At 45.3% G+C, this 22,485-nt stretch overlaps 1 protein-coding gene across 5 annotated transcripts in view; it reads left to right on the forward strand.

Annotated features, from left to right (window-relative positions):
• LOC120946232 (complement factor H-like) overlaps positions 1–22,485 on the forward strand; it is a 3,139,400-nt gene that overhangs the window by 2,900,321 nt on the left and 216,594 nt on the right. For all 5 annotated transcript variants that reach the window (XM_040361056.1, XM_040361058.1, XM_040361057.1 and 2 more), the window contains one exon: positions 19,009–19,191. In XM_040361056.1, the coding sequence (XP_040216990.1) occupies positions 19,009–19,191 (183 nt within the window). The remainder of the gene's footprint in view (positions 1–19,008; positions 19,192–22,485) is intronic.

The raw sequence follows: 22,485 nt of genomic DNA on the forward strand, positions 1-22,485 counted from the left end.
GTTCAGTAAAAGCTTTAGCTGTCTCCAATGAGGTAGGAAGTTTCTTTAAAGGGACAAAGTGTGCCATCTTGGTTAAAAGATCCACAGTGACCATAATCGTGTTTGCGCCTTGTGATCTTGGGAGATCGACAATAAAGTCCATAGAGACTACTTCCCAAGGTCTACTTGGTACAGGAAGAGAACATAAAAGTCTGTATGGGGGTCTCTTAGAGTGTTTATTGGTGGCGCAAACATCACAGGAGGAAACATAAACCTGAACAGTTTTGACCATCTGAGGCCACCAGTAATCTCTTTTAAGAAGTAAATAAGTCTTCTTGATACCTGGATGTCCAGCTAGAGGAGAGTCATGGAACTGTTTAAGAAGTTGAAGCTGTAGTTCTGGAGGTACATAGAGTTTATCTTTGAAAGTGTATACACCATCAGGTTGTCTAGTGAGATCAGGAGGTAATGGGGAGTCATTACTTGTGAAAGAGAGAGAAAGCAACTGCCTAAAGTTAGTAGTAGCCCCGATGAAACAATGTGGTGGTATAATGGAGAGAGGAGGAACGTCAGTGGTTTGGTCCTCGAGCATTCGAGAAAGGGAATCAGCCTTTGTGTTTTGTGATCCTGGTCTGTAAGAAATGAAAAAATTAAATCTGTCAAAAAACAAACTCCACCTAACCTGTCGGGCTGATAGAGTCTTGCAGGTTTTGAGGTGTTGTAGATTGCGATGGTCTGTAAGAATAGTAATTGGGTGAGTCGAACCCTCTAATAAGTGTCTCCAGTTTGTTAAAGCATCCTTAATGGCTAAAAGTTCCTTCTCGCCTATGGGGTAATTCTTCTCAGAGGGTGTTAGGGTCCTGGAGTAGAAAGCCACAGGATGTAAAGGTTCTGATAGAGAGGGTTGTTGAGATAGTATTGCACCTAAAGCGAAATGAGAGGAGTCGACCTCTAAAGTAAAACGACATGATGCATCAGGTAGCTGTAGAATGGGTGCAGAGGTGAAGGAATGCTTTAATGACTCAAAAGATCTTTGAGCTTCATTAGTCCAGCGAAAGGGTACTTTAATACTAGTCAGGCTAGTCAAAGGTTTTACTGTGGAGGAAAAATCTTTAATGAATTTACGGTAGTAATTTGAAAATCCCAAAAATCGTTGTAAGGCTTTTTTTGATTTAGGAGTTGGCCAGGAGAGAATAGTCTCCACTTTGGTTTGATCCATCTGGATTCCCTGAGGGGTAATCTGATAGCCAAGGAAAGAAATGGTACTTTGACTAAAAACACATTTCTCCAGTTTGGCATACAAAGAATGTGTTCTGAGCCTGGCCAATACCCACCTAACATGTTTTTGATGATCTTGAATGTTGTCAGAATAAATCAGGATATCATCCAGATAGATCACGACACAAACATCAAGTAAGTCTCGAAATATATCATTGATAAACCATTGGAAGGTCGCAGGTGCATTACAAAGACCAAATGGCATTACCAAATATTCAAATAATCCGTATCGGGTCTTGAATGCAGTCTTCCATTCATCACCCGGACGGATCCTGATTAAATTATAGGCACCCCTAAGGTCCAATTTAGTGAAAATCTTTGATGTCTGAAGTCTTTCAATAAGTTCCGGGATGAGTGGTAGAGGGTAACGTTTTTTTACTGTGATATTGTTAAGAGATCTGTAGTCGATAATAGGTCGGAGAGATCCATCCTTGTTCTTAACAAAAAACATGGCAGCACTAGCAGGTGATGTAGAAAGGCGTATAAAGCCTTTTTTGAGGTTGTCGTCTAGATAATCCTTAAGATGAACTAACTCGGGTTGTGATAGAGGGTAAATTCTAGCTGTCGGTATAGAACTACCAGGAATAATATCAATAGGACAATCTTAGATGCGATGGGGTGGTAAAACATTAGCATTAGACTTACTAAAGACATCTGCAAAATCATGTAAGTATGTCGGAAGGTCAGGATTAAGTGTATTGGCAACAAGGAGAGACAGGTTAGAGTAACAGGTCTCATTACAATATTTTGAGTGTAAGGATACTGATTTACTGAACCAATGGATAGTGGGTTGATGGAGATGTAACCAAGGTAAACCAAGTACAACAGGAAAAAGAGGGGAAGGAATGATATCAAAAGAGAGACTCTCAGTGTGTCCATTCTCACAGGAAACCGTAAGAAGAGAGGTTTGTGTAGAGACTGGACCACAGGGGGAGGTTGAGCCATCAATGAAGGTGACTGACAAAGGTAATTGCTTAAAGGAAAAAGGAATTTTATTTGAGTGTACAATTCCAGCATCTATGAAATTGCCACAAGCTCCAGTATCCACCATTGCATCAATAAAGATCTTTTCTTGGTCCCACTGTAAAGCAAGAGTAACAAAAATATAAGAATTAGAGGTATAACCTCGAGAAGTGGGCATACATATGTTGGTAATGTTACCTTCAGAGTTCTTCTTTAGTAGGGGACAAGTGGAAACAATGTGATCTGGTGCGGAACAGTATAGACATAAATTATTCAGTCTACGTCGTTGTCTTTCTGAAGGGGACAGAGGACCTCTAATAGAGCCGAGCTCCATAGGTATCTCTTTGGGGGGTGATTTGGATCTTCTGAACGGAGTATGTGGGTATTGAATAGCACGTTCAGCCTTCCTCTCACGAAGGCGTCGATCTATAGTTACAGATAGGTGCATCAGATCCTCTAGAGAGGTAGGAAGCTCTACACGAGCAATCTCGTCCTTCAATGCCTCTGAGAGGCCTAATCTAAACTGATTCCTTAGTGCGACTCCAACATTTATATTCAGAAATATAATCTTCAACTGGTCTTTTCCCTTGTTTGAGATTACAGATAGTGTTCTCTGCGGTTAATTGCATATTGGGATCCTCATAGAGTAAGGACATTTCATCAAGGAATGTATTGAAGGCACCAAGAAGATCTCCATGCTCCTCTACATATGAGTCTGCCCAAACTCTAGGTTCACCTTTGAGGTAGGAAATTAAGGTGAGTATCCTGACTCTGTCCGAGAAATATGTGCGAGGGCAAAGTTCATACATGAGACGACATGAGCTAATAAATTGTCGAAAAACTCTTCTGTCACCAGAAAAAGGTTCTGGAGAACATACTTTAGGTTCGGGGCGCTCTCTGGGTTGGGCAAAATTTTGATTGCGAAGTGCATCATTTTCAAGCCTGAGCTCATTCATAGAGGCGGTTAATTTGTCAACCCGTTGTGAAAGTCCAAGCAAATGATTAGTTAAGTCAGCAGGATCCATTTACAAAAAAAAAATCTTTTTTGGGTTCCACAATTATGTAAGACCCTGCAAGGTGTATAAAATGATTGGATCACAGCTGTTTGAGGTTTCTCAGGTGTGATACCCTTGGTCACTCTCTATGTTATTAAGAAAGTTTAGGGATCAAATCATCACAACCTCTGTAGTAGCAACATCACCAAATCCTATATACTTATTTGCATATAGGCATCATATATATAGATAGACAGTCTCCAGAGTACTCAGGGGTACAACAGCATATTAACTACTGATTAATAACTTCTCTTAATTCTCATGTAACACTTCAATCATAAGGCAAGTGTATCTGCATTAACTTCATGCAGATAGTAAGAATAAATATGCTGGAAACCCAGATACTTGCGGTTTGTTGATTAGGTAGTTTAATCCAGGTCCCAATAGTAGTAGCAGTCCTGCTTAATGGGAAGGTTTAGACAGAGAGTGCCTGGAGTGTAGCTTCCAGCAGAGGATGTAAGTTGTAACAGTGCTGAGTGAAGAGTTGCAAGAAGGCATGGAGAAGATTCAGGGTCTGCGGTGAGTATTTCCTGAGTGCTGTACTGAGGTCCCAGCGGAGAGCGTGGTACGGCTTGGTTCTGTCTCCCAGGAGGCGGCAGGCGTCCTACAAGAATTGTGGAACACCTGATCGCCATGCCTGGAGGTTTAAATAGGGGAGAAGCATGGGAATCAGCTGGAGAACGCCAGGCGCACTTCCGCGTTCCAGGGTGGAACGCAATCGTCCGCGCACCGGAAGTGACGCGGCCGATTCAGAAAAGAGCGCTGGAAGGTGAGAATTTTAACTGGGAGCAGGTAGAATGAAAGGGGGAAGGAACCAGTCGTTATAGGAAACGACAGGGGCATTACACTAGGTGGATGGCTGACAGAAGTATGATCAAATCCCTCACCAGGCTCCCAGAACTCTTACCTCAAAACAAGAGATATAGGGCATCAACGAGATCCTTAGTGTCAATCCTCTGTTAGTAACCACAAGAGTCTTCCCTCTAAGCAATCACTACTGCAGCGTCTCCTCAGCCAATCTCTAATAGTACTCCGAGTGGGGGGAGAGAGAGAGAACACAAGAGGCTCCAATAGTGACGTATAGTAAAACTCAGGGGGAAGTTTAATAGAAAAACCTGTGCTTACATGGAACAAATTAAAATCGTGCAGTAATAAACGAGCGGCGTCCTCAGCGCCTGCTTACGTCACTCCAGGTGTACGTCCGTCCAATCCATCTTTCCAGATGGAATCCAACACAGCCTGAACTTTTGGCAAGTGTGATTCCCAATCCTCACTGTGGATGACAACGTCATCGAGGTATGCAGCAGCAAAGGCTCGATGAGGCCGAAGGGTCTTATCCATGGTGCGTTGAAATGTGGCGGGAGCATTCTGTAACCCAAAAGGCATCCTCCGATATTGCAAAGATCCGTCTGGAGTTACAAATGCTGTTTTTTCCCTGGCCGACTCAGAGAGGAATTTGCCAATAACCCTTGGTCAGGTCTAACGTCGTCATGTACCGGGCAGTGCCTAGGCGATCAATCAGTTCATCTATGCGGGGCATAGGATAGGTGTCAAACTTAGTGATTTGATTCAGGCGGCGAAAGTCATTACAAAACCGCCAACTTCAATCTGGTTTGGGCACTAAGACAATGGGACTGGACCAATCAGTATTTGGCTCTTCTATCACCCCCAGCTCAAAGATTTTTTTTACTTCCTGGCGAATTGCCTCTCGCCGGGCTTCTGGAATTCTATAAGGCTTCAACTTGACCTTATCCCCTGGTGTGGTGATAATGTCATGTTCAACTCCTGAGACCCAACCTGGCAGGTCTGAAAACTTCTCCTTATTACGGAGCACAAATTCTTTAACCTCCTGTTGCTGAGTTTTGGATAGAGTCTCTGCTATCCCAACTTCAGGGACAGCCAGGTTAAATGGAGCAGAAAATCGGGTTGTCTTAGCGACCAAGGACTCTATCCTTTCAGGGTTTCAGCAAAGTTACGTGATAGAGCTGCTCAGATTTTCGTCTTCCTGGTTGGCTAATTTTATAATTCACCACCCCCATTTTCTCCAACACTTCATAGGGACCCTGCCATTTGGCTATGAATTTTCTTTCGACCGTGGGGACCAGCACCAACACCCTATCACCAGGTGCAAAGGAACGGACCTGGGCCCCACGATTGTAAATCCTTTGTTGAGCCAATTGGGCTTGGGCTAAATGTTCCTTCACAATCGGCATCACTTGGGCAATTCTATCTTGCATTTGGGCCACATGTTCAATCACACTTCGATGAGGGGAACTCTCACTCTCCCATGTTTCCCTGGCAATGTCCAGTAGACCCCGGGGGTGCCTCCCATACAGTAGCTCAAACGGAGAGAACCCTGTGGACGATTGGGAAACCTCTCTTATGGCAAACATCAGATAAGGGAGCAGATAATCCTAATTCTTTCCGTCTTTATCCACCACCTTCCTCAACATTTGTTTTGAGGTTTTATTAAACCTTTCCACTAACCCGTCTGTTTGAGGGTGATATACTGATGTATGTAATTGGGTTACTTTCAGGAGTTTACACAGTTCTTTGGTCACCCTAGACATAAACGGGGTTCCCTGGTCAGTTAGGACTTCATTAGGAAGACCCACGCGGCTGAAAACCTGAAATAACTCTTTGGAAATGGTTTTAGCAGAGGTGTTTCGGAGAGGAATCGTTTCTGGGTAACGGATGGCATAGTCCATTATTACCAAGATGTGCTGGTGCCCTCTAGTTGACTTCAGTAAGGGGCCAACCAATTCCATGGCGATCCTCTCAAAAGGGACCTTGATAATGGGCAGGGGTACCAACGGACTGTGGAAATGTGGCATGGGTGCAGTAATCTGACACACTGGACAGGAAGAGCAGTACAATTCCACTTCCTTAGTGATCCCAGGCCAATAAAACCTATGGGTGATCCTCTCCTGGGTTTTTTCTGCTCCCAAATGTCCCCCAAGAATGTGCCCATGGGCCAGTTCCAAAACCATCTTGCGGTACGGTTTAGGCACTACCAGTTGTTCAATGGTGTCCTCTATCCTCTTTGACACTCGATATAACAGGTCCCTTTCAATAATGAAGTAAGGGAGGGCAACCCTCTCGTCAGGGTTAACTAACTCCCCATCTACCTTCACCACATTCTTTCGGGCTCTTAGCAATGTGGGGTCCCTCAATTGCTCAGTGATGAAATTTTCTCTGTGCACATCGAGGTCATCAAACCCTATCGGCCGCTGTTCCTCTTCTGAGTTAGCAGGCTCCTCCCTAGGGACTGGTGTTTCCCCTGTTAAGACTGAGAATGGAAACTCAGGAGAATCCTCACAGTTAGAGGTTTCTGGAGTAGATGGTTCAGACTCAGAAGAACCACCTACTGGGGAATCTGGGCAGTCCCAGATTTCCCAGAATTTTGGGAAATCCCTTCCCACAATGGCGTCATGTGGCAGTTTGGGAACTAAACCCACCTGGTGACACAAGTTACCGAGGGTGGTTTCAAAGGAAACCGTAGTCACGGGATATTCTCGAGTGTCCCCATGTACACAAACTACAGCCATTTTCCTAGGATGTAAGGTTTTTCCCACCAATAGATCACATTTCACTAAGGTGACCAGGCTACCTGAATCCAACAATACCACAACATCTTTACCATCTAAGCACATTCTATATAAAGGTTTCTAATTTCCCTTTTCTGCAGTGCATGTGGTTGCAAAAGGGGATTGTCGTCTCTCTGTCAGAAAGTCACACTGCATGGGTTCATCACCCGCTGGGCAAACCGCTGCTACATGTCCCTCTTCCCAGGATAACGGTAACAAATCAACCTTCTGGTCCTCTCCTGTGGGATGGGTCTTCCAGGCCGCTCTCGCCATACATTAGCAGTAGTCCCGATAATTCCTCTAGTTGCTCCTTGGTCCCTCTCTCCACCCCCATCCCTTGATGCGGTCTTACCTATAGGTGGGGAGGGTCTGGTCTTGGGGTGGAAAGTCTGTGCGTCTCTGGTGGAAGAGGACAAATTCTCTGTTGATAGGTACCTTTCGAACCAGGTCTACAAGTTTGTCTGCGGTTTCCGGACCACCATGGTTTACCCATTTCTGCAGGGTGTTAGGAAGAGACCTAAGAAATTTGTCCATGACTACTCGCTCCAAAATTTTTGGTCCAGGACAGTTTCTGGCTGCAGCCATTTTTTAGCCAAATGGATGAGGTCATACATCTGCGACCGAGGTGGCTTCCTCTGCTGATAACTCCAATTGTGGACCCGCTGAGCACGGACATCCAGGGTTACACCGAAACGTGCCAATATTTCCAATTTTAACCGATCATAGTTTTTTGCATCTGCAAGCTCCAAATCAAAATATGCCTTTTGGGCTTCTCCAGATAATAGGGGGGCCACTAGTCCAGCCCACTGTTCTTTAGGCCAACTCTCTCTTTCCGCTGCTCTCTCAAACGTGGTCAGAAACATCTCAGGGTCCTCATTAGGCATGTGCAAAAGGGAAAATTTCGTTTTGTTTCGTTTTAATTCGTTATTTAATTAATTTCGTTAAGTTAGGTCCATTACATGTGTTAAATTCGTTTTCGGAACTCGTTCGTTTTCGACCGAATTTTCGAAAAATCTGGTCGAATTCGAAAATATTTAAACCGTTTTCGGAATTCGTTCGTTTTCGACCGAATTTCGAAAAATCCGGTCGAATTCGAAAGTATTTCGACCGGATTCGACAACAAATAGTCTCTTTTCGAATATAATTTCGAAATTCGATCGGAATTCGAAAAAAAAATTTTGAATTACAAATCGAAAACCCGCGGACGAAATTCGATCGGAATTCCAAAAAAAAAAAAAAAATTTTTTTTTTCGAATTCCAAATCGAAAACCCGCGGACAAAATTCTATCGGAATGAAAAAAAAAAAAATGTTTTTTTCGAATTCCAAATCAAAAACCCGCGGACGAAATTCGATCGGAATTCGAAAAAAAAAATTTTTTGAATTCCGATCGAATTTCGGAATCGAAAATGTTCGGATTCGGTAAATTCATTAATATTGCAATTCGGGAATTCGTATTCATCCGAATGTCCGAATAATGAAAAATTCGTCCGAATTTCGATTCGAAACGAAACGAAATGCACATGCCTAGTCCTCATCTGCAGTCATCTTTGGCAATAAATGTCTTACCCGAAAAGTCGGTATGTTACTGGCCTGACTCCCAGCCTCGGTCTGCTGTCTCTGAAGCTGTGTCACAATGGCCTCCATTTGCTGCTGGTGTCTCTGTTCCAAGCCTGCAATGCTCTCTCGGTGAGCTGCAAGGCTCTCTTGGTAAACTTGTTGTTGAGCTGCCATGCTCTCTTGGTGAGCCTGTTTTGGTTTATTCTTCCATCTTGCTGGAAACAAGTGTCCAAGCAGCATAAACAAAATCAAACATAAAATAAACCCTGGCCACTTGGGGTGTCTACCTTCACCACACAGGAACCTATCTATGGAGTCTGGCTCAGCCTAGTGCTGGGCAGACACTGCTGGTCCTACAGCAGAAAACAATAGTCTCTTTTTGATTTTTATCACACAGAAAAAAAAATCAACAGCACCTCACCTCTTCAGAAGTATTTCTGCTCACTGCTCTCCTTCACTCAAAAAGCCTCAGGATTTGTCACAATTGCAGCTGGACCCTGTGGATTTCCCGGACTGGAGGATCACTTCCCGAGGCCGTAAACGATCATCTTCGGCTGCTGTGATGCAAGGTTTTCCAATGGGAGATTGAGGGACCGCAAATATGCTTCTCCTTTCCTTCTTGGTCTCCTCGCAGAGGACTTCCAGATGATAACAGAGAACTCAGAAGGGAACTATGGCAACCCTACTCCCGGACTGGTCCGGGTTTCCTCAACAACATCAGCTTGAGTGCCATGCACGACTGGTTCCCTGTCCAGAAGCCTTCTGCCTTGCATTGATGCCTTTTTCCCTGTGTTTCTTTTTTTATTTTTATTTTTATTTTATTTTTTGCCCCTCCCCTTTTTTAATTTTTTCCATTTTTTTTTATTTATTTTTTTTGTTTATTCATTTTTTTTATTTTTTTTGTTTATTCATTTTCTCCTGCTGTCCGGGTTCTGCCCGGGGGCCCGGAGATGCTCTGAGTTTTGTTGGTGACACTACATCTCCGGACATGTTCTGCTTATACTTGTGTGGGGAGCGGGAACCACCTGACTTCCCATGTCCGATCACGTCTCCCACGTAGGACTACCCGTTTCGGGTGTTAGCCCAGATTTGAGCACTTTGCCTTGCTCATGTGGCCCTCCCATGCTTGGGGGGCCCCCTGGGCCGGGTGAACAGTTTGGGGCTCCTCCCTTTATTGCCATTATGGCATTTGGGAGCCCGTTTTTTTGTGTTTTATGTGCCTTTTGTATTTTGTATTTCATTAATGTTTTTTTTTTTCCTTTTCTCTGTTTTCTCTCTCTTCTTCCTCTCCTCCTTCTAATTTCTTCCCTCTTGCACCTTCTCAGTGTCTGGAGGGCGGATCAGCGCTCGCCGACTTTTACAGGATGGGGACTGACGCCCGGACGATCTTCATTACCACACCATGGCTACGATCAAGGTAGTGTCTTATAATGTGCGTGGGCTGTGCTCTCCCAACAAACAGAATAGACTCTGGTTGGAGCTTAAGAGATTGGGGGCCCAGGTACTTTTTCTGCAGGAGACCCACTTTACCGCTTCCTCACTCCCAAAACTGCCCACTCACCTATTCCCACAGTGGTACCTTAGTAATTCCCCGACACCTAAATCTAGGGGTACGGCGATAGCCGTTCATAGGAATTGCCCGTTCCAGCCTTCGGACCATAGGGTAGACCCACAGGGGCGCTTCGTGTTTCTGAAAGGTACTATAATGGGCCAGAAATACACCTTTGCAACCCTGTATGCTCCTAACTCACAACAACTCACGTTCCTGGATAGGACCCTTGCCCAGCTAGCCGAGTTCCGGGAGGGGAGACTGATATTGGGAGGGGATTTCAATGTCAGCCCTGACCCCTTTTTAGATACTTCTGTGAGCAAGTCTACCCACTCTCATGCTTTTTTAAAACACTTTAGGAAGACCCTACAGGGACATACACTGGTTGACTGCTGGAGAGCCCTTCATGCCACTGAAAGGGACTACAGCTACTTCTCCAGTGTACATAAAGTATACACTAGAATCGATCTGATGCTGGTGGATCAGGGTACCCTTGACTTACTGCTAGGGGCAACTATCGACCAGATTACTATTTCTGACCATGCCCCGGTGACACTCACTCTATCACTATCGCAGGCGTTGGCCAAGGCCAGGACTTGGAAGCTGAATGAAAATCTGCTCGATGACATAGGGGTGGTGGCGGGAGTACAGGAGACTTTGGAGAACTATTTTGCTGAGAACGCCAATGGTGAGGTTAGCGACGGTATCCTTTGGGAAGGCCATAAAGTGGTGGTCCGTGGCACCTTTATCGCCATGGGAGCCAAGCTCAATAGGGAGAGGCAGGCAGACATCCAGAGGGTGTTACAGGTGTTACGGCAAGCCGAGCTCAGCCATAAACGGACATCGGCTCCATCTGAGCTCTGTCGTCTGAACAAACTCAGACAGCTTTTCGCTAAATTGTTAGACCACAAAATTACTCGTAAATTGCGTTATTTGGCTCATGCGTACTACAAGCATGGCAACAAATGCGGACGGATGCTGGCGCGTGCGCTTCGAAAAAAAAGACTGGTGGCTCATGTACATAAGCTGCACTCCCCTAAGGGCGATCCGGCTCTACATACCTCAAAGATTGCTTCGTTGTTCCGTGATTATTACGAATCATTATACAACTTAGAGGCTGCCTCCTCCCCTGCGGAAGTGACCCTCAAACAAAATAAAATCGCGTCGTACCTTTCAGAGGTCGGGCTCCGCGCCCTGTCCCCGGAACAGGCGATAGGCCTGGAACACCCCATTTCCTCGGCCGAACTTTTGGCAACTGTTAAGTCTCTACCCTCTGGAAAGAGTCCTGGCCCAGACGGCTTCACTAAGGCGTATTATCTGAAGTTCTTTGACAAATTGCAGGCCCCCCTATGTACTCTCCTTAACTCCCTGGCGACCGGTGGACAGCTCCCTCGGGAGACCTCGTTGGCGCACATTACGGTGCTTCCAAAAGATGGCAAGGACCCTGCCCAACCACAGAGCTATCGCCCGATCTCCCTCTTAAACACGGACCTAAAACTTTTTTCCAAAATTTTGGCTAACCGCTTGAAACCTCTCCTCCCTGACCTAGTTCACGCCGACCAGACCGGTTTCATATTGGGATGGGAGGCTAGAGACAACTCGAACAGGGCTATACAGCTTATTCATTGTGCACGAACACGCGATCGGATGCCTCCATACTTGATTTTGTCTACCGATGCGGAGAAGGCATTCAATCGCGTGGACTGGCGATTTCTTAGTGCGGTCCTTGAAAAGTCGGGATTAGGCCCACACATGTTACGATGGATCTCTACGCTCTACGTGGCCCCCACAGCCCAGGTTAAGGTGAATGGCGGCCTTTCGGCGGGATTCTCTATCCGGAATGGCACGAGGCAGGGGTGTCCGCTCTCGGCCCTGTTGTTTGCTTTGGTCCTGGAACCATTGCTGCTAGGTCAGATCAAACCAAAACATCAGAGGAGTAAATGTGGGCTCCCTAGAACACAAGCTCTCTGCCTATGCAGACGACATTTTGTTCCATGTGGTTGAGCCCCTTGTCTCGTTGCCAGTCTTGATGGATGAACTGAGGGAGTATGGAGATGTGTCCAACTTCCGGATAAACTACACAAAATCTGAAATACTGCCTGTCACTGTCCCTCCGGCCCTAGCGTCCTCTCTGAGGGACTCCTTCCCCTTCACGTGGTCCACCTCTTCAATGAAATATTTAGGGGTCCAGCTTACGAACTGTCTAGACTCTCTATACTCCCAGAATTTTGTCCCCCTTCTAAAGAAGACCTCTCAGGAGGTGCAGACTTGGGACAAGACAATGTTCACCTGGGTGGGATGGACAAATATTTTGAAAATGACGGTTTTGCCCCGTATCCTGTTCCTTCTACAGATGATACCTATACGCCTACCAAAACATTTTTTTGCGGACTTACGTAGTCTTTTTATTAAGTTTGTATGGGGGGCAGGAGACCTAGACTGGCGATGGCAATCCTACAAAGGTCCAAACTGAGGGGGGGCTTGGGAATACCGAATGTTCACCGGTACTATCAGGCTATTGCGCTACAACGCATCCTGAATTGGAAGTTTCATACGTCCCTTAAGTTATGGGTCCCCCTCGAGAAGACCATGGCGGGGCGGGACTTGGCTTACACACCCTGGGTTCCAGCTGACAACAGGGGGCTTTCTGATTGGGTCTCCCCGCTGACAACTCACTCCTTAGCTATGTGGGATAAAGCGAATGGCTGCCTAGCACTGGCGCCGAGGACTTCTCCTCTGGCGCCTGTCTGTGGCTACCCGTGGTTCTCCCCTGGAGAGCTGAAAACCTCCCTTGGAACATGGACTGGGGATGGAGTTGTTAGCCTCGCAAGATTTGTGAACAACGGAGTCCTGACGTCCTTGACTACCTTACGCGCTCGGTATGGCAGCTTTGACTTTTGGAGACTTTTGGAGACACCGTCAGTTAGAGACTTTCACCACTAAGTGCCACAGGTTAGCGCAGATTAGAACCAATCTGACGGAGTTTGAGCATCTTTGGGCGTCTGAAGACCCAGTGCCCCACATGATCTCTGCTCTATATGGACTGCTGGAGGATGCGTCGCCCAACCCCCAGCCTTACTTTGTTAGGGAGTGGGAGAGGGACTTGCAGTCAGACTTTACTGATGAACAACTCTACCACCTGTACCGCTTAACTCACAAGAGCTCTGTGGACGCCAAAACCCAGGAAAACAACTATAAGTTGATGATGCGATGGTATAGGGTGCCGACCACTTTGGCTAGAATTTTCCCTACTGTCTCTGATAGATGCTGGAGGGGGTGTGGGCAGAAGGGCACGTTCCTCCATATTTGGTGGGAGTGCCCGGTGCTCAGACCGTTTGGGACATGGTTGACAAACACATATCTGAGGGTCTGGGCGTTGTCCTTCCGGCCCATCCTAAGCATTTCCTGCTCCATGTCCCCTCCATTCCTCTGTCACAGTACAAACGTAGTGCTCTCCCCCACCTCCTCAATGCAGCAAAACGGCTTATACCAATTCACTGGAAAAGCTCATGCATTCCGAGTGAACAAGACTGGTTGGGGAAGGTGGGGGAGATCATGGAAACGGAGAGTTGGCTGGCAACATGTAGGGACACTCGGGAAAAATTTGAGCTTACATGGGCAGAGTGGAAAGCCCACGTACATGACACGGCCTTACTTTCCTCCAGTTTGGATGAGGCACTACTTGCTCTCGCATATCCCGCCTTCGGTGAACTCGTCCGGCGCAACGTCAGTCGGTTCCCCGCGACCCCACCTAGATGTGGGCCCATTCCATCGGCTACTTCGGTAAGTGCTGGTCCATACGCCTTCTCATCTTTCCTCTTGTCTACTTTTCATGTCTCCTTTCTTTGATCCTACTCTAATTTACTATTTTTTGCTTTTGTTTTCTCTTTCCCTCCCTTCCCTTAATTGTTTATTGCGTAATTGTTTGCTCAATCATGGAACTACTGGAATGACCACCAGTTTGTTGGAATGGTCCTGATACCTCAGGTTTATCTACAACTGATACATAGTAGAGGGGGTTGTTTTGACGCCTACTCTGGAGCAGGGACACTTGGTTTGGCCTCCCTCCATTATTTTGGGGGAGACCTGCCCACATGGATCGAATGTCCTGGGCGGGTGAGGTATCCATTTGTCCCTGTGCTGTTGTGGGCTGTTGCTCCCGGTTAAAAAGGTGTCTGAGCTTGGACTAGACGCCCAGTTTGATGTCCCTAGTCTTTCCCTTCCCTCCTCCCTCTCCCTTGCCCTTTACCCTTTACCCTCCTCCCCCCTCCTCCCTCTGGTCTTGGTAATTGTTTCCATTTCCTATTTTGATAATGTTGTGTGGTGCAACTGTCAATACTGTTTGAAAATGAAAAATAAAGATTTTACAAAAAAAAAAGCCTCAGGATGCAGCAATCAGTAGTAATCCTCTGGATTACTTATAGAGGCCTTAATTGCCTCATTCTGAACAGCTGAAGTTTTCCAACGCCCTTAAACCTTTCTGGCTATTTCTGCAGCCGACACCTGATAATAATTGGTGTATTGTCTAAACAAGGCAGAAATGTATCTCCCATCTGTGACAACACCCACAGATTTACCTGACTTGCTGTCACACTATCTATGGGGTTCAATCCATCCTCATTCTTCTTGTCTTTCAGCTAGCCAGCTTGACTCATGTGACTTGTCACCTTCTAACCAACCTGACCTCAGAGTTCCACTGTCCTCTGCCCAGTCTGATGGTCCTGTGCTAGATGCCCAATTCATCTTTAAGGGTCTGGGAGACCCTCCTCAGATTACTGTTGATCCACTCATGCCCTTGTTTATTCCTAAAAGGCCTTTGGTCCTCAATAAATCCAGTTGTCCTCTCCCTACTTCGGTTCTGATCAATGAGCATAATCTAAAGTATGAGGTTAGTCAAGTTCTAGATTTTCGTCTCTGCAGTGGCATTCTTCAGTATCTCGTGCATTGGAGAGGGTTTGGTCCTGAGGAGGCATCTTGGATCGCTGCATCTGAGGTCTTTGCACCTTGTCTGTTGAGGAGGTTTCATCTGAGATTTCCCTTTAAGCTTGGGCCCAGGCTGGGGAGGGGCCATAAGAAGGGGGGTATGGTCATGGATATGCACTAATGTCTGGCAGTTTACCTTGCTCTCCATGTGTTCATCTTAGAGGCCAGGCCCTCTCACCTGGCTGCCTTTATCATCTCTCCTCCCTGTATGGCTCCACCCCAGGCCATTCCAGGAACTCTATATTAACCAGTGCACTGCAGGTCTGCATTGCTGATCAACGTTGTTTGTTAAGCATTGTGTGTTTGGGTTCCTGCTTGCTGTGTGCTACGTTTATCTCTGTGTATCGATCTTGGCTTGTCCCCAACTACTCTTGTTTGCCTGTGACCCTGGCCATTGGCTTGTACTTGTTTATCCTTGTCTACTTGTCGCCCTGACCTTGGCTTAACCCTTCACTATCTATTGTGTCCTGAGTGGCTGCTTCCCCTCTCTCGATACGGAGCGTGACCTGGGGAACCCTGGGGGCCACGACCTGGATCCAGTTGCAGCTAAGGCCATCCTCACCACTAGAGGCTCTGGATTATCTACAGGTGTACGCCCATGGCACCACAAATATGTTGATCAGGCATACAGAGGTGACAAGAGCGCACATCCGCTAAACCGATAATGCGTTTGCAGAGTGTATGTGCATCTCACAGGGGCCCTTTCGCTGAAAGACATATCCTCACTCCGAAAACACCTTTCTCCAACCTTAGGAAGTTTATCTCAACCAGCGTCAGTCTGCCCCAGTCAGCTTTTTAGAGCAGGCTGCAGGAGAACTAATACTGGGAGACACTATGACAATACATATTAAAATACATCTTCATAAAATTTCCACAACACAGGCAAGGAGAGCATTAATCAGAGAAGCAGCTAGGAGGCCCATGGGAACTCTGGAGGAGAGGCTCTAAGGAAGAAGGTAATTCTTCAAAACGCGTCAGCCAGCAGTGGTTTGCATGTCCTCTCTCTAGAATCTGGAGACTGCTATTGGTAGATGGATTGTCATAAGCCAAAGACTGTTACATTGTGGTTTTCTTTCCATGCTTGTGAGTAGTTTTAATACTTTCTATTTTAATAAATATATCAAAGGATAATGCACAAGGTTCGTATGCCCTCTTTTTCTATTCTTTTTTGAATATCCTGGAGGGCAGCAAGGCCTAAGATATTATCCACTCTGAACTTTGGATCGCCTGGTCAACACATTTCTGCGCAAGAGTATTTGTTTTGCTGCTATTTAACTCTGGAGGAGCTTCAGGGATCCACAGCCCAGGTGGGAGAATCTGTCCACAGTACAACTATTAGTTGAGCACTCCACAAATCTGGCCTTTATTGAAGAGTTGCAAGAAGAAAGCCATTGTTGAAAAAAAGCCATAAGTCCCATTTTCAGTTTGCGAGAAGACATGTGGGGAACACAGCAAACGTGTAGAAGAAGGTTCTCTGGTCAGATGAGACCAAAATGTAACTTTTTGGACCTAAAAGCAAAACGCTATGTGTGACGGAAAACTAACACTGCACATCCCCCTGAACACACCATCCCCACCGTGATACATGGTGGTGGCAGCATCATGTTGTGGGGATGCTTTTTTTCAGCAGGGACAGGGAAGCTTGTCAGAGATGATGGGAAGATGGATGGGAAATACAAGGCAATTTTAGAGGGGAACCTGTTAGATTCTGAAAAAGGGTTGACACTGAGGCAGAAGTTCACCTTCCAGCAGGACAACGACCCTAAACATACAGCCAGAGTTGCAATGTAATGGTTTAGATCAAAGCATTGTCATGTGTCAGAAAATGGCCAAGTCCAGACCGAAATCCGATTGAGAATCTGTAGCAAGACTTGAAAATTGCTGTTCACAGACACTCTACATGATCCAATCTGACAGAGTTTGAGCTATTTTGTACAGAAGAATGGGCAAAAATGTCACTCTCTAGATGTGCAAAGCTGGTAGACATACCCAAAATGACTTGCAGCTGTAATTGCAGTGAAAGGTGGTTCTACAAAGTATTGACTCGGGGGGCTGAATACAAATGCATGCCACACTTTTCACATATCTATTTGTAGAAGATTTTGAAAACCATTTATCATTTTCCTTCCATTTTACAATTATTTGCCACTTTGTGTTGATATATCACATAAAATCCCAATAAAATACATTTACATTTTTGGTTGTAACATGACAAAATGTGGAACATTTCAAGGGGTATGAATACTTTTTCAAGGTACTGTATTAGATACTTTGTACAGCTATTTGTGTTCCCTGTTTGGGCACATTTTTTTTCAATATTATGTTTTTAATGGCGTGGTTTCTCTACAGATGTCTTTATCAACTTAGATTTTGTTATCCCCTGAAGATGTGAACATTGTTTCACAAAACGCATTGAGAGATTTATACCAGTGCCTGGTCATCTTTGTAGGTCTTTGCTGTGAAAACGACATGGTGTTATATGGCACCATGCACCAATTTATACTTTTTAATGCTTGGTTAAATATAGTTTGTATTTTGCTTCTTAAATTTTAATATGGAACATGAATAAAAAGATGTAACATTTTTAAAATACCGTATTTATCGCGGTATAACGCGCTCCCGTGTATACCGCGCACCCCTAAAGTGACCCCCCAATCCTGTGGAAAAAAAGTTATTTTTGTACTTACAGTTTTGGTGTCTTGCGCGGCGTCCATCGGTCCATCGGCAGCCTCGTCGGGGTCCGGCGTCCTTCTGCGGCTTCGGGTGTCCTCTTCGGGGGGTCCGGCATCCTTCTGCTGGTTCGGGTGTCCTTCTGCGGCTTCGGGTGTCCTTCTGCGGCGGGTCCGGTGTCCTCTTCGGCGGGTCCGGTGTTCTCTTCGGCGGGTCCAGCGTCCTTCTGCGGCGTCCTCGCGGCGTCCTCCCCGCTCGTTTCCCGTGCCGAGTTTTGAATACTGCGCCAGCATATACCGAGCGCAGTACACTCGGGCAGGCTCGGCAACTGTCGCGCTCACGTCCTGTACGTCCAGGACGTGACCGCGGAAGAAGCCGAGACTGGCCGACTATACCCGAGTGTACTGCACTCGGTATATGTCGGTCCAGTATTCAAAACTCGGAGCGGGGAAAGCGGGTATCGGCGTATATCGCGCACCCACGATTTTGCCCTGATTTTCAGGGCAAAAAAGTGCACGATATACGCCGATAAATACGGTAATTATTTAATTTTAATGACGTGGCTCTTTAAAAGTCCTACGGGAATTATTTTTACTTTAATCGATTATTTGTTTCAGGGACTGAATTCTGTGTACCCGAGTCATCATTATCATCTGTGTGGCAAAATATCTACCATGCTCTGCTCTGGAGCTCTATGCCCGACAAGCCCTATGCCCGACGAGTGGAAATGCTTTAAAATGCCTCCCCCTCAAAAAAAAAAATGCTTGAGGGAACTGAAGATATGTAAATGGAGCCTGAGAGCTGAGGGTCTCCGTCCACTCCATCCTATGTACTTGTATAGAGATGGCTATACACTGTGCAATCTGACTGTACAATCTGTGTACAAATGTATTCAATTTGTATCAAATCAGGCAGGCCCTCGCTCTATATAGCAGATGGTAGATCTAAAGTAGATTGTATAATCAGATTGTACACAGTATGGCCTCCTTAAAGGAAGAATTAGGAAAATTGGTGAAAAAAAAAACAAAGAGTAATGAGGGAGGTGTGGTCCAGACAGGTAAACACACCCTATTCTGTGTTGCAGTAAGGCAGTGCATGATGGGATATGAAGCTTTCTGGATTGTCACATGATCTACAGGAAGTGCTGTAATCAGAAAGCATTTTTTAACATTTTGAGCAGAGAGGTGAGCACATTGAGAGGGCTTGAAAGACATTACAAAAGGCTTCTATTTAAATGACAAGGCGAAAACCAAAAAGATTTTTGACTTTAAACAAATATATTTTAAAATACAAAATGGTAACAATAATAGTAACATGGTAAAAAAAAATGTTAAGAAATACGTGGTTGCGTGACTTGAGTTGTACATTTTCTTTATCTTTTTGCAGAAATTGGACAGACCTGCGGCCCACCACCAGTAGTGCAATTTGGAGACATCACAGAAATAAAACAAAAGACCTATCAATCAGGCTCTTCTGTAATATATAAGTGTGCAAATTTTTATAAGCTTGATGGAGAACAAGAAATTACATGTTGGGATGGAGAATGGGAAAAGGAGCCAGTCTGTCGAGGTATGGTGATTTCAGTATTTATGGAAAATGTATTTGATTTTAAGATAGGTGCAGCTACTGTATATATTATTCTACTAATAACTTAGGTCTGGAGTCGCTTGGTATTCATAACATAATACCAAAAATGTTGTATGTAAGGCTACTTTCACACTGGGGCGGCATTAGCCGTAAAAGCGGCACTAGTTTTAGCAGCACTTTACCGCTGTTATAGCGACGCTTTTTAGCTGCTAGTGGACGCTTTTAACCCCCACTAGCAGCAAAAGAAAAGGTTAAAAGCACTGCTGCCTAAGCGCTTTGCAGGAGCTTCGGCAGCGCTGCCCATTGATTTTAATGGCAGGGACAGTGGAAGAGCGGTGTATACATCACTCCTCCACTGCCCCAAAGATGCTGCTTGCAGGACTTTTTTTTTCCGTGTTGCAAGCGCAACACCCCAGTGTGAAAGCACTTGGGCTTTTACACTGGGGAGGCATGAGAGGCACGTTTCAGGCACTTTACAGGCGATAATTTTAGTGCTAAAACACCTGAAAAGCACCCCAGTGTGAAAGGGGTCTAAATGTTGAAATTTTGGTAAGCAATAGTTTACAAAACATTATTATCATGGAGCCCCGTACTCAAGAAGATTGTGTCCGCTGTAAAATTATTATTTATTATTATACAGGATTTATATAGCGCCAACAGTTTGCGCAGCGCTTTACAACATCAAGGAAGATGGTACAGTTACAATACAATTCAATACAGGAGGGATCAGAGGGCCCTGCTCGTTAGAGCTTACAGTCTAAAATCTAAAAGATTCCTTTGTCTGGTACCAGCACGATCCAAGGTACCTTAGCCCACCCAGTCACTTGTCGAAGCATCAGTGTAGGGTGGAAAACATCAGACCCTTTATTCAAACACAGGCACAAAAATATAAAGGTGAAATTCGAAATTTGAATATCGTGCAAAAGTTCATTTATTTCATTAATGCAACATAAAAGGTGAAACTAATATGAGATAGACTCATGGATAGACATGGAAAGCAAGATAGTTTAAGCTGTGATTTGTCAAAATTGTGATGATTGTGGCTTACAGCTCATGAAAACCCCAAATCCACAATCTCAGAAAATTAGAATATTACATGCAAATCAATAAAACAAGGATTGTACATAGAACAATATCGGACCTCTGAAAAGTATAAGCATACATATGTACTCAATACTTGGTTTGGACCCCTTATGCAGCAATTACCGCCTCAATGCGGCGTGGCATGGAAGCTATCAGCCTGTGTCACTGCTGAGGTGTTATGGAAGACCAGGATGCTTCAATAGCGGCCTTCAGCTCTTCTGCATTGTTCGGTCTCATGTCTCTCATCTTTCTCTTGGCAATGCCCCATAGATTCTCTATGGGGTTCAGATCAGGCCAGTTTACTGGCCAATCAACCACATTAATCCCACGGTCATTGAACCAGGTTTTGGTGCTTTTGGCAGTGTGGGCAGGTGCCAAGTCCTGCTGGAAAATGAAGTCAGCATCCCCATCATCTGTGGAAGGAAGCATGAAGTGCTCCAAAATCTCCTGGTAGACGGCTGCGGTGACCCTGGACTTAATGAAGCACAGTGGACCAACACCAGCAGATAACATGGCTCCCAAAATCAACAGACTGTGGAAACTTCTGACTGGACTTCAAGCATCTTGCAGTGTGTGCCTCTCCCTTCTTTCTCCATACTCTGGGTCCTTGGTTTCCAAATGAGATGCAAAATTTGCTCTCATCAGAAAAGAAGACTTTGGACCACTGAGCAACAGACTGAGTCTGTTTTTCTTTAGCCCAGGTATGACGTTGTTTGTACACTCAGAGGACAATCCCCCCTTCTTTGCATAATGGCACAGGGTAGTAAACTTTATCTCCTCCAGTAACAAGACAGACAGGTGTTCAACTTTCCAACAGTAGTCTTATCAGCAGGGAGGCTGTTGGAGAAATCCCCCCTCTTTTACATAATGACACAGGGCGGGGTAGACTACATTCAGTAACAAGGGACACAGACAGGAGTGGCTGCAGAAGAAACCCCCCTCCCTTCTTCCAGCTAATTCACATATACAGTATCTCAGTTTGAGGGGACAGCAAATTTACACTATTATCCACTTCAATACAGGGCTTTTATACCCACCTCCATACCGGGCCTATTCTGGCACTTCTCTCCTACATGTACAAATCATCATTCTTTTGCTAGAAAATTACTCAGAACCCCCAAACATTATATATGTTTTTTTTAGCAGACACTCTAGGGAATAAAATGGCAGTCATTGCAACTTGTTATCTTGCACAGTATTTGCGCAATAATTTTTCAAACACCTTTTTTGTGGAAAAAAATGGTTTCATGAACTAAAAAATAACAAAAGAGTAAAGTTAGCCCAATTTATTGTAAAATATGAAAGATGCTGTTACGCAGAGTAAATAGATACCTTACATGTCATGCTTTAAAATTGTGCACACTCATGGAATGGCGCCAAACTTTGTTACTTAAAAATCTCCATAGGCGATGCTTTGAAAATGTTTACAGGTTACCAGTTTAGAGTTAAAGAGGAGGTCTAGTGCTAGAATTGTTGCACATGCTCTAACGCACGTGGCGATACCTCACGTGTGGTTTGAACGACATTTACATACGTGGGCGGGACTTACGTGTGTGTTCGCTTCTGAGCGCGAGCTACCGGGGACAGGGGCATTTTCATTTGTCTTTATTTATTTATTTATTTTGATCGCTTTTATTCCTATTACAAGGAATGTAAACATCCCTTGTAATAGGAATAGTGTGTGACAGGTCCTCTTTAAGGAGAGATGCAGGGTCAATAACCCCACATCTCTCCTCCAGTCTGGAAACAATAAGATCGTGAAAAAAAATTCACAGATCTAATGCTTACTAGCCGCAATTGCGGCTTTGTTTACTTACGGGTACCCGGGCGTGACGTCATCACCCGGGACTCCGACGGTCATAGAGATGACAGGTGACCATCTGGTCACCAGTCATCTCTATGCTTCCTATCTGGCGATGGCACGGGGGAGCCCGGAGAAGCACGGGATGGCGGCGGGAGGGGGGATGTCACCTCCCACCACCTATAAAAACGATCAAGCGGCGGAACTGCCGCTATGATCATTCTTATGGTGCGCAGGATCGCCGCCAGAACACAATTATATCTGAATGATGCCTCTAGCTGCAAAGTCCAGGACGTCATATGACGTCCACCCAGGATAGGAGTTCCCCTTTGTGGAAGTCATATGACGGTGTGCGGTATTGAAGTGGTTATACAAGCTGTACACTCACTACT

The sequence above is a fragment of the Rana temporaria genome, chromosome 7 (genome assembly GCF_905171775.1).
Source record: "Rana temporaria chromosome 7, aRanTem1.1, whole genome shotgun sequence".
NCBI lineage: Eukaryota > Metazoa > Chordata > Amphibia > Anura > Ranidae > Rana > Rana temporaria.